The sequence below is a fragment of the Schistocerca gregaria genome, chromosome 7 (assembly GCF_023897955.1).
Source record: "Schistocerca gregaria isolate iqSchGreg1 chromosome 7, iqSchGreg1.2, whole genome shotgun sequence".
Taxonomy (NCBI): Eukaryota; Metazoa; Arthropoda; class Insecta; order Orthoptera; family Acrididae; genus Schistocerca; species Schistocerca gregaria.
The window spans coordinates 557,506,602-557,520,113 of record NC_064926.1 but is presented as its reverse complement, the minus strand read 5'-3'; the positions used below and the strand labels follow the sequence as shown (position 1 = coordinate 557,520,113).

Here is a 13,512-nt window from a genome sequence, read left to right as displayed (position 1 = left end):
GTTTATCATCTGCATGTCTTCTTGGTGTAGCAATTTTAATGGCCAGTAGTGTATTGATCGACATAGTCGCACGTGTATGGTGAGGTAGGTGGTCGCCTGGTGTGTGGAGGTAGGCAGCCGTGCGCTACCTACCTGCGCGGCGTGCAGCAGCGGCGGCGCCCTCCCCCAGCCTGAGCCGTTGTCCGGTGGCGGCAGCAGCAGCGCCCTCCGCGGCCCCAGCCGGTGCGCCGTGGTCTGGACGCGGGCGCGCGGCAGCCTCAGCAGCTGAAGCGCCGGCCACAGCCGCGACGCGCACTCCGCCGCGACGGGTTGCGGCGGCGACGGCGGCGCCGGCCCTGCGGGAGCGCAGCGTCAGAGAAAACATGTCTCTGGTTTTAGACAAGTTCTGAAACAGGGACGCCACGAAACGCACTACGACTAAAGACTGCTCGTGGCATCTGGCAGTTATTCGTGAAAGCTGTCGGTTGGCTGTCTTGTCGCTAGGGTGTGTTAGGATCAGTGAGCTCACTAGAAGAGCTAGTTAAGCAGCGTTCCACAGGCAACGACAATTTGCGCATGTACCATCCACCGTCGATGCCTGTAAGTGTTTCCATACAGGCAACTGATATTCGTGCTTACACAATTTTCAGGGTGGCTTTTGTGCTAGACGGTATACAGTCAGTTTCTTCAACATGACCACAACTACAGTAATAAGTGCGGGAACAGGTCTACAAACAGAAAACGAATCTCTCTCCCTCCCCCCTCCCTCTTTCTCTATATAATGGACACAGAAATATATTCCTCCTAAAATAATTGTTGCCACTCCCTGACGTTACTCAATCTGCATATTGAGCAAGCACTAAGGGAAACAAAATAAAAATTCGGAGAAGGTATTAAAAAATGGTTCAAATGGCTCTGAGCACTATGGGACTTAACAGCTATGGTCATCATTCCCCTAGAACTTAGAACTATTTAAACCTAACTAACCTAAGGACATCACACAACACCCAGTCATCACGAGGCAGAGGAAATCCTTGACCCTGCCGGGAATCGAATCCAGGAACCCGGGAGCGGGAGTAGGTATTAAAATCCATGGAGAAGAAATAAAAACTTTGACGTTCGCCGATGACATTGTAATTCTGTCAGAGACAGCAAAGGACCTGGAAGAGCAGTTGGACGGAATGGACAGTGTGTTGAAAGGAGGATATAAGATGAACATCAACAAAAGCAAAATGATGATAATGGAATGTAGTCAAATTAAGTCGGGTGATGCTGAAGGAATTAGATTACGAAATGAGACACTGAAAGTAGTTTTGCTATTTGGGGAGCAAAATAACTGATGATGGTCGAAGTAGAGAGGATATAAAATGTAGACTGGCAATGGCAAGGAAAGCGTTCCTGAAGAAGAGAAATTTGTTAACATCGAGTATAGATTTAAGTGTTAGGAAGCGTTTCTGAAAGTATTTGTATGGAGTGTAGCCATGTATAGAGGTGTTGAATAGAATTGAGGAGAAGAGGAGCTTGTGGCACAACTTGACCAGAAGAAGGGATCGGTTGGTAGGACATGTTCTGGGGCATCAAGGGATCACAAATTTAGCATTGGAGGGCAGCGTGGAGGGTAAAAATCGTAGAGGGAGACCAAGAGATGAATACACTAAGCAGATTCAGAAGGATGTAGGTTACAGTAAGTACTGGGAGATGAAGAAGCTTGCACAGGATAGAGTAGCATCGAAAGCTACATCAAACCAGTCTCAAGACCGCAGACCACAACAACAACAACAAAATTTATTGATATCAAGAATGCTACTTTTTTTTGAGTCATCAGGCTTCTCACTGGTTTGATACGACCAGTCACGAGTTCCCCTCTTGCGCCAACCTCTTCATCTCAGAGTTGTATTTTCACCCTACAATCTCAATTATTTGTTCAATGCAGTCCATTTCTTTTGCCCTCTACAGCTCCCTGTAGTACCATACAAGTTACTCATTGATATCTTAACACATGTCCTGTCATTTTCTACTTCTTGGCCCTTTCTCCGCTGATTCTGCACATGACTTTCTCATTCCTTTTTCCATCAGTCCATCAAGTTGTCAACACCAGTCTACAGCACCACATTTCAGGTGCTTAGAGTCTATTTTCCAACTATCCTACAGTCCATGGAACACTACCATATAATGGTGTGCTCCAAACGTACGAGAGCGTGTCGAAAAGTAAGGTCTCCAAATTTTTATGTGAAAAATCTTAAAGAATTTTAAGTAAAACGAACTTTATTAACATTTTACATCCTTATTCATCATGTCTACATATTTATTTCTCAACATATTCACCATGGCAACGAAGACATTTCTCCCAATAAGTGGCCAGTTTGTTGATACCACCACTGTACAATGTTTGACAGTGTCGACAGAGCGACAAACTCACCTCTGCTTGCACCGCTTCATTGCTATTAAAGTGGAGAGTTCGTAGGCATTTTTTAACTTTTGGAAACAGATGAAAAGCTGATGGGATCAATTCGTGGCTGTATGGTGGATAATCGAATATACTGCTCCCAAGGTGTCAGATTGTTCTAGATGTCGCAGTGCTTCTGTGTGATCTGGCATTGCCATCCTAAGGGAGAGAGAGTCTGCTCCATGTGTGGATGGACTCTTTGAATTCAGAAGTCAATTACAGCACACTGTTTCTCATGCACTGACATGGTTATCTGATACGATGTCATGTTAGGCCCAATTCATAGAGAAATGGCATGCCATGAGTGGCTGTGGGGGCATGTGCGCTGTTTCACGCCAACTCCATATTAACTAATGAGGCAATTACACACAGGTGGCCTGTCGGGAATTCATCACTTCATGGTCCACGACACATCCGTTTGTCGTATGAATAGCATTGAAGGGATATGTAGAGGCACCACCGCTTAGGATAGGGAAATTTAGCTTTGTGCGACATTCTGAGCACAACTTAAAGCCAGGTGCAGGGCTGCGAAGTAGAATGAAGGCCACAGGGCCGCCGAACCACTGGAAATCACAAACTCAGCTGTTCGCATGGCGCAAGCTACAGGCAGAAGGGGCCCACTGGCGCAACCAGGGTAAGGTGAGAACATGATTTGGAGTGGCGCATTACCAAACAGAGGCACACAGCCACGTATAAATAGGTTATATTTTCTAACAAGACTCATTCAAGTGTGGCAGCTCTCCTGGACTGTGGGGCGTATCACACCACCGGGCTACACGCAGCAGCAGATGTGGTGCCAGCGTCCCAGTCCACGGTGGGTTATTGGTTCGACCCTCTGAGGCCAGCCAGCGGCAGGCCACTCTTCGGTTCACTACTGCAGGCAGTCGTCTCGGCTCCCAACACACACCAGAGACTTTCCAAGGTGAGGGCTGCAGATTCGGACACCGGATAGTGGGCGCTTGTTGCCGCCGCAGTCTCAGCTACGCCAGCGAGGAAGAAGCATTGCGGGGCTGGCCTATGGCTCCCAGCGCAGCAGTGCTGAGACAACGAGGATGGTGGTCGCTGAGTCGGCTGCTGGCCCAGCCATCCTGACATCATTGGAACTCAGCGGCCCATACAAGGCTGGCACAACACAGCATTGCATTACACAGGCTGCGTTCTTCCTCAGCACTGCTGGGCCCTGTGACACAGACCAAGAGGAACGAGGGCACTGTAGCTAAAAAACAATAAATCATTTGGAAAGTTCTCGCTGAGTTGTAATATGGCAGGCCCTGGCTCCGATGCACTATATTTGGTGTCTTCCCGCTATATCTGGTCATCCTGATACATTTGGTGGCAGAAGTCGCCACCACACATACGTGGCGGAGATGTTAAATTGGCGTGCTGCTGTTTTCATTAATCTGAAGTCATCCGATGAGTCTCAGAAAAAACGTAGCATGTAGATGAAACAAAGCTACATTTGTCTCAGTAGATAGTTTCTTAGTAGAACTTTTACATTTTGCGGTTTTTCCACTGTGCAGAATTTCTCATTCGAATTTAAGGAAACTATAAGGTAAAAAAATCGACGTCTTATAGCCTGAAATCTCAGCTTGATAGTGAACTAGTTTTACTTTCGTTATTGCGAATGGTTGTTGTGATACCTTCCAAATAACAAAACCATCGGGTGCATTTTGAAAAGTTTGCACTGAAGAATGTAGTCACTGGGCAGTTTACTTTTGCAGGTTCTCAGAACATAGGGTGCTGCATACGAAATGTAGGTAACATATCGCAAGTGTCTTTAGCAGCGGAAGGAGAGCATTACTTCTTTCCAGTCCTGAGTAAATACGTGATATATTTTCACGTTTGACCACGACGAGCTAAGTTGCCAGACGCCATGGCCGCATTCTAATTGGATTTGTGGGCGTGTTTCTCTTTTGTATGTGGTTTATGAAGTCAGTTATAATCACCCTTTACGTTAATATTGCTTTAAGAGTTATTTTCATTTGAAACTACAGGTAGACAGCCGTAGTTACAGTGGCAGAACTAGCTCCATACTTTATGCATAAATTTTTCTTGTCTACACTAACAGTTTCATTCACGAAACATTTAATATCTATTTCGTTTCAGTGAGCAGGAATGAGAAACGGCATTTTACTGTTGCTGTAACTAAAGTATTCCATGTTCTGGATCTTTATGCTTACCCGTTTTATGCCTACATTTCTAGGCTTTCTTGGTGCAGGCAGTGTACATGAGGTAAAAGGCCGTTTTACATACTCTTGTAACAGTTATTACTTATTACATAAGTACGATGGTTCAGTAGGTTCAGACTCAGTTTTTTTGTAAATGAAAAGAGAAAGATATTTTCTTCTCACATTGTCTTTTATAGGAAAAAATCGAATTTAAGAAACTAAGGGAAACGAATTCCTTTAGCTATAAAAATTAATGTTATATGTTACATTGATTACGTAAAGCTTCCCGATTTTTTTACATTGGCATGAGATTATTATGATCTGTTGATTCTACTTGGTTACAATTCTATCAATCACATGTAATTTTAATTTTCTGGTTTCCCCTTATAAATTCTTTACATATGAGGGTTGGAACTTGAATAGTGGCAACTATTTATTCACAGCTGATACAAAAGAGTTACATGTTCCTTCAAAGTAGTGACCAGTGTAAAAGCCGTTGCCAGCGATGTGGAAGGCGCAATTTTGCGACTATATAAAAAAATTTGTAGTCAAAAAGTAAAATGCGCCAAAAAGTAAAATGAAGTGACATTCTTCAAAACTTATTGATCTACAACGCCATTGGATGTGCATATTTATATACTATAGATATGGTGAAAACATTTTTATGGAGATTGATAGTAATTTGAAAATTATTTGGCCAAATAGATACCATAAATTAATTACTGGCTGGGATTTTCAGTTTTTTGAAGAAGGAAATATGAAACTGAAATACAGGAGAATGATGAAACTGAAAATTTTTTACTAATTTCATAATCTACAATTTCTAGTTCGTGTGATAATTGTTGTTGTTGTTGTTGTGGTCTTCATTCCCGAGACTTGTTTGATGCAGCTCTCCATACTACTCTATCCTGTGCAAGCTTCTTCATCTCCCAGTACCTATTGCAACCTACCTCCTTCTGAATCTGCCTGGTGTATTCATCTCTTGGTCTCCCTCTACGATTTTTACCCTTCACGCTGCCCTCCAATACTAAATTGGTGATCCCTTGTTGCCTCAGAACATGTCCTACCAACCGATCCCTTCTTCTGGTCAAGTTGTGCCACAAACTTCTCTTCTCCCCAATCCTATTCAATACGTCCTCATTAGTTATGTGATCTACCCATCTAATCTTCAGCATTCTTCTGTAGCACCACATTTCGAAAGCTTCTATTCTCTTCTTGTCTAAACTATTTATCGTCCATGTTTCACTTCCATACATGGCTATAATGTGATAATATTATACCTATATACCTAATATTATACCTAAAATGCCATTTTTTAAAAGAAATCCACTCCTCTTACTTTCTTAAACTCGATTTCTTTTCTAATGAAGGGAACGAAAGGAAAAATTACCCTCTTCTCATTTCTATTAATTTTCTATGTATTTTATAATAAAATTTATGTTTTTCATATATGCATTGGGATAGTATTGTGGTTTGTTTGTTGTTCAGTCTTCTTTTCTTATAAGAAAAAAGTAAAATCGAAGATTGTACAATTACTTATGTCTACTTGGAAAAAATAGCACTATCTTTTTTTACTTTTCTGGAGGAAGAAGGTTGAATCTGTGAAATTACAGTGTTGTGATGCTGAAATATTCTGGTTTTTCTCTGTTACTTATTTACTGCACAAAGAGAAATCTTATTTTGAGACTGTACACAGGCCAAAACACATAATGTTTACTGCAATACAAACTTGCACAAGCATCACCAGAAGATATGCAAAAATGCGACACTATTCTTCTTGCAGTTACAGTTAGCATGTACAGTCAGTTTTACATCTTCTATCCTCAGTTAACGTTTTTTGGTAGACAGACAAGCAAATCCACTATTCACTTGGTACTTGCTCATACAAATTCCGTTTTTCAGCTGGGAGATACTACCACAATTCAAGTAAGGATTCCTTCTTGGCTCTTTTAGCTGGCATTATTTTATCACAGAAGGTATGGAAATCTTTAATGTTATCTAGCGGCAGATTTTTCTTAACAGTACCTCTCGGCTTCTTTCCAATGCTTTGACACATCCATGGTTGCTTGATGTTACGAAAAATGTAGCCCGACATACTCATTTTGAATGAGCCTCTGTGCATCCTGTGATCTAATGCACCAAGATCCTTGAAATCCTGTGGTTCCACCTTGCCCTGAAGTAATCTGTTGTCCTTGGTGTTGGAAATGAGTGGAAATCAGTTTTTTTGGATGAAAGGATATTTTGTTCCTCTCTATAAGGCAAAATATCTATAACATGGGAGGAGGTATGTTAGATTTGTGGTAAAGTTTGCACCTCTGTCACATGGTAGGAAACTATGCGCTGTAACGAAGAATTTCTGTTCTACAATAGTGAAATATTTATGGGTGATCAAATTTGGGAAAAGTGTCGTAATATTTAGAACGTCTTTCACAATATTAGCAATGTTTATACTTACGTTAAAATGAAAATCGTATGAAAAATTGGAATTATGAACAAAACATTCCAATTGCGATGATTTCCTCTGAATACCGTTCTTCAGTTTGTGAAACACAATATAGAAACAGATTGAGACAGTCTGTAAAAATGCTGTAAAATTTTGGAACACTTGTTCAGGTTTTTATTTATGTCGAAGGTGCCAATTCCTTCCCTTTTCAGATGCTCAGATGTATCCAATATCTTCTTCGTTGCTCAACATTTACAAGTTACAAAAGATCCAGTGCATCAATCTGTTCGTCTCATGAAGGCAGCAGGTTGTAATCTGTTCGTAGCACGACCGTCTAGCGTCTCTCTGACAGCACCATTTCACTGGCAGTGTGGACTGCTCACGTCCCGCCCGTGGCCACGCCTGTCACAAAGGAGTCCGCGCCGCTCTATTTCTGTGTGGATCGGGCCTTGCACGCCACAGTTTAGAGCTCTCTAGTGGCAGAAGGCTACAAATACACTCCTGGAAATGGAAAAAAGAACACATTGACACCGGTGTGTCAGACCCACCATACTTGCTCCGGACACTGCGAGAGGGCTGTACAAGCAATGATCACACGCACGGCACAGCGGACACACCAGCAACCTCGGTGTTGGCCGTCGAATGGCGCTAGCTGCGCAGCATTTGTGCACCGCCGCCGTCATTGTCAGCCAGTTTGCCGTGGCATACGGAGCTCCATCGCAGTCTTTAACACTGGTAGCATGCCGCGACAGCGTGGACGTGAACCGTATGTGAAATTGACGGACTTTGAGCGAGGGCGTATAGTGGGCATGCGGGAGGCCGGGTGGACGTACCGCCGAATTGCTCAACACGTGGGGCGTGAGGTCTCCACAGTACATCGAAGTTGTCTCCAGTGGTCGGCGGAATTGCACGTGCCCGTCGACCTGGGACCGGACCGCAGCGACGCACGGATGCACGCCAAGACCGTAGGATCCTATGCAGTGCCGTAGGGGACCGCACCGCCACTTCCCAGCAAATTAGGGACACTGATGCTCCTGGGGTATCGGCGAGGACCATTCGCAATCGTCTCCATGAAGCTGGGCTACGGTCCCGCACACCGTTAGGCCGTCTTCCGCTCACGCCCCAACATCGTGCAGCCCGCCTCCAGTGGTGTCGCGACAGGCGTGAATGGAGGGACGAATGGAGACGTGTCGTCTTCAGCGATGAGAGTCGCTTCTGCCTTGGTGCCAATGTGTACGCTTAGGGACCTATGACCTAAGCAGTTTGGCCCCATAGCCCCTTACCACAAATTTCCAAAAATGTTAGCTTTCTGATCAATAAAGTAATGAAACCTCGAGCCATAAATTTTTTTGTCATCCACAGGCAAGTCATGTCAAAGTTAAATTCTCGCGACCGACGAGTACGATCACTCACTAAGACCGCTTGCCAACAACCTTCCTGACTGACTGCATAGTGCCACGTGAGCTAAACAAAGGGCACAACCCGTACGTAGGAAAGGCAGATAACCGCGATAAGCATCCAAGTTGCTAAGAAGAGTAATATACAAAAGAATCGAAAAGAAAACTGAGGATTTGTAAGATTTTCGGAAAGGTAAAGGACGAGAGCGGCACTGCTGAAGGTTTGATTGATACTGGAAGCAAGACCTCGCGGAAATCGACACGCGTTGATACGATCTGTTGATCTAGAAAAAGCGTTCTACAATGTAAAATGATGCAAGATGTTCGAAATTCTGATTAAAAAGCAGGAGTAAGATATAGGAATGACTCGTAATACAGAATGTGTACAAGAATCAAAAGGGGCAATGAGAATGGAAGACCAATAAGGAAGTGCTGGGATGCAAAAAATGTTCAAGAGTGGGAATAAAATTCCGGGCGCAAAGGTTATAAATGATAAAATTCGCTGACGACATTGCCATCCTCAGTGAAAGTGAAGAAGAATTAGATGACCTGAAGATGAAGAATCTAATGAGTATAGAATACGGACTGAGAGAAAACAGAAAAACACGATAGTCATGAGGAAGTGCAGAAACAATATGAGCAATAAAATTAATATGGAAACTGGGGACCAATAATTACTCGAAGTGAAAGAGTTATGCTATCTTGGAAGCAAAATAACAATAACGGATGAAGCAAGGACATACAAATGAGACTAAAGCAGGTTAACAAGGCACCCCTAGTAAGAAATTTTTAGTAGCAGCAAAATAGTCTTCAGTTTGAGGAGGAAATTTCTGAGAATGTGTGAGGGCGCGCTTAAAAGTGATGCCTGCGAATTTTTCATGTCAGATCTCTTTAAGCTTGTTAAATAAAACAAACGTTATTAAAATTCTACGTTTTCTTTCTTCATGTCTACATACACTCCTGGAAATTGAAATAAGAACACCGTGAATTCATTGTCCCAGGAAGGGGAAACTTTATTGACACATTCCTGGGGTCAGATACATCACATGATCACACTGACAGAACCACAGGCACATAGACACAGGCAACAGAGCATGCACAATGTCGTCACTAGTACAGTGTATATCCACCTTTCGCAGCAATGCAGGCTGCTATTCTCCCATGGAGACGATCGTAGAGATGCTGGATGTAGTCCTGTGGAACGGCTTGCCATGCCATTTCCACCTGGCGCCTCAGTTGGACCAGCGTTCGTGCTGGACGTGCAGACCGCGTGAGACGGCGCTTCATCCAGTCCCAAACATGCTCAACGGGGGACAGATCCGGAGATCTTGCTGGCCAGGGTAGTTGACTTACATCTTCTAGAGCACGTTGGGTGGCACGGGATACATGCGGACGTGCATTGTTCTGTTGCAACAGCAAGTTCCCTTGCCAGTCTAGGAATGGTAGAACGATGGGTTCGATGACAGTTTGGATGTACCGTGCACTATTCAATGTCCCCTCGACGATAACCAGAGGTGTACGGCCAGTGTAGGAGATCGCTCCTCACACCATGATGCCGGGTGTTGGCCCTGTGTGCCTCGGTCGTATGCAGTCCTGATTGTGGCGCTCACCTGCAATTACGCTAAGGATAACACACACACCCATGCCCGAGGAAGGACTCGAACCTCCGACGGAGGAAGCCACGTGGACTGTGACAAGGCGCCTCAGACCACGCGGGGTAGCTCAGAAAAAGCAATGGGATACAGTAATCTGTTAAATTTGGCTATAGCGGAGAAAGCTGTCAGCAACCATAAATTGTTATTATCAATCAAGACCAAAGTGTAAGACAATTACCTTCAGTTTTCCGATCTGTATTGCATCCAGCCTTAGGACAGGAGAGAAAGACGAAAGATGCGAGACTATAAACAACGGGAGTAATACAGAAGGAAAGTTTTATCATGAAGGATTAAGCCTCAGAAAAGCGTAGTGGAAATAAAAGAAAGTGAGTTGTGGCTAGTAGCTGATGGTGACCAGAGTACCAAATCAGGACACGTTACAAATATTGACACTAAAAAAAAATTAAAAGGATCTTAGTGAAATGCAATAAATTTATTACAATAATTCGATTAATTTACACTTTATTAGTGCCTTTGAAGATGAAGAATTGCGAGCAGACAAACTCCATTTATCGGCACTGTGAAGTTTCTTCAGCATGTCTGTATTCTTCAAACTTACAGGAAAATATTGAACACAACTTCCATCAAAATTCACTCTAGCCACTATCTATATGTAGAATCCATACATAGATTAGAAACTCTGACTACTGGATTGTAAGATATGCAAAGACTTCCTCCATTCCAACTAACATTTAACATCTCCCACTTTCCCCAAAGTTTCTCAGATTTGAAGAATGGCTTTAATGTTACACTAGACGCTGCTGTAGACACTGTTCTTCCGTGTACGTCTCTTTGTAAGTGGCACTTTATATCTCTGCTGTGTCTAAGCTGCTCGCCAACCAGATGATGATCCAAAATGTTATGATCCCTGCTTAATAGGTTGTTGGTCCACCTTTGGAATGAAAGACATTGCCAGTCCTAGCTACCACGGATGCGACAGTTTGTTAGCAGGTTTGTGAAAGTATGTGGGACCAGATACGTATGCACAAGTCAAATAATTCCTGTAAATAACGGGCCACTGATTTGTGTATGTGGTGATGGCACCCGATAGCGACGCAGATGGGTTCCATAGCATTTCACATCAAGCTAATTTGGTGGCCAGGAAATCAACCTGAATTCACTATGGTGCTCCTCGAATCCTTGTATTATGGTTCTGGCCCTGAGACACGGACAATTATACTGATGAAAGACGAAGTCGCCGTTGGGGAAGACGTCTCGCACGAACGGATGCAGGTGGTCAGCAGCTGTAAGATTACCACCACAGGCCTCATCAAAGAGCACGAGAACGTCTCCTGTAGCATAATACTAGTACCACCGGCCTGCGATTGGGGCGCGATGCACGTTTCGAGCCGTCGTTCACCTCGAAGATGGCCTTTATGGAGATTGTCATCGACGTGGTGTAGCAATGAACGTGATTCATTTGCCCAGATGGTAAGTTTCTATTAACAAATTGTCCAGTACCATTGATACAGTGTCCACATCAATCGTAATTGACGATGTCGCTGGATGAATATGGGAACACGTAGGCCTCATCTACTGCGGAGCCCAGTGTTCAGTAATGTGTGCTAAAAGGTGTGATCCGAAACACATGTGCGTGAACCACGATTGTGCCTTTCCTCCAGCTATGTCAAATTGTCGCCTATCCGACTTTACAGAGGAGGCAATCGGCAGATCTCCATGTTCTGTGTAGAGTCGTGGACGTTAAACCATATAGTGCCTTGTTGTACTTTCACTGCCCTTCTACCTCTTTCCATAGATGCTCAAGACAGTAGCACCTGAATACTCGACCAGCAATGTCGTTTTCAAGATACTCATTCACAGACTCCATGGAATAATAGTGTGGCCTTTGTTTATTTCGCTGTCAGTGGATTTCGTATTTTTTGCGTGTGTAGTCGCTAGAATGAGTCCCCTTTCGTCTCTGCTCCACGTACATACATTTCTTACCGCGTTAAGTTCCCACATCGCCACATCCAATGTAGCGGTGGGCAGTAGTCGTAATGTTCTGGCTTATCAATGTATCTTGGGGCTCTTCCTCCTCCCGCATTACACCGGCCCCTCGCGGGTGGCCTACGCTGAAAGCAGCAGGGACCACCGCAGCAAGCGGCAGCAACAAGGTTCCCGGTTGTAATATTACTGGATTTCAGATACTTTGCATATGAGGTATTTTTCATAAAAGAAAAGGACAGCCAACGAGCTGTAGTTCGTAAACATGCTAAGCATCACAGAGCGAGAGTAAGAGACGAAATATATTTTTTTAATGTGCGCCTATACCAAGAGGCGCGTCCAGCGTTTAAATACTCTACATAAACACCATGACCCGCTGGGCGCAGATATTTAAAATGATTGCCTCAGCTGTTGGTAGCAAGAAGCTGCGAAACAAAAGAAAGAACAATCTATCTTTTGTTAAGAAATATTCTAGAGACTTTATTATGCCTGGCACTTTTGGTCGCCGACATGTTAAGACGTACTACATAGCATTGCTACAAGTTGTATTTTTGTTCTGCGTAAAAACTGTGTGAAACGACGAACAAACATTTCGGTAACTCGGGTGAGGATACAATGTAGGGGAAGGCGGGGCAAGACGGGGAGGTGGGGTAACACGGGGAAGGGCTATAAGCTACAGTTAGAGTATTGCCATCTGTGGATAGCTACGTCAACATCATCAATACACAGGTCCCAGTGTGTTGACATTGCTGAACCTTAGTTTCGCGGCGGTTTCTGTGAGCTTTTTAAGGTACGTACAATTGTTACACTGATTTGCAATGTTTTACACCTTTCGAGGTCCTAAAACATGTGTTTCGTGAACATTTGTACCGACTGTATATATAGCACCGAATAGTACGTCTTATTAACAGTAAACTGCTGTATCAGTAGTCAGTGTTCACTACATAGTGTTCATGTAGGCGTAAGATAACCTGACAGCATGGTAGGGGGGCAAGGCGGGGTGGAGCAAGATGGGGAGCTTCCCCGTCTTGCCCCTACTATTTGTACGTTCTTATCGTCTCATGTGTTTACCTCGCTGCGGGTTTTGAACACGTACATTATACGTTGAATACAATGGTAAATAGAATGGTATTCGTTATTCTAACACTTTCCTAATTAATTACAAAGTATGCCTTAGGCTATATGGTGAATAAAAATACACAAAACGTGCAAAGTCAGTATTCTTGCCATGCTTTAACGACTGACTGTGGGAAATATGGTATTTACTGTATAATATAGATTACCAGGAATGATCTGACTCAATAGTACGTTCCACGAGTTTTATTTCAGATGGTTTGCAAGTATCGGCGACAAACGTCTAGGCAAGATTGGTCTTTGGAGTCAATGGAAGGCGCTGTAAACGCTGTTATGGAAGGTCATATGGGTTCTTTCAGGGCTGCTCGACAGTTCAACGTGCCACAGCAATACGTGTTTCAGCGTC

The 13,512-nt window shown here is 43.7% G+C and overlaps 1 protein-coding gene across 1 annotated transcript in view; it reads right to left on the bottom strand.

Annotated features, from left to right (window-relative positions):
- Positions 1-355: 355 nt before the first annotated feature.
- The window catches only part of LOC126282475 (uncharacterized), a 392,608-nt gene continuing 379,451 nt past the window's right edge, over positions 356-13,512 (bottom strand). The window contains exon 6 of the mRNA XM_049982132.1: positions 356-385. Within this exon, the coding sequence (XP_049838089.1) occupies positions 375-385 (11 nt within the window). The 3' untranslated portion in view covers positions 356-374. The remainder of the gene's footprint in view (positions 386-13,512) is intronic.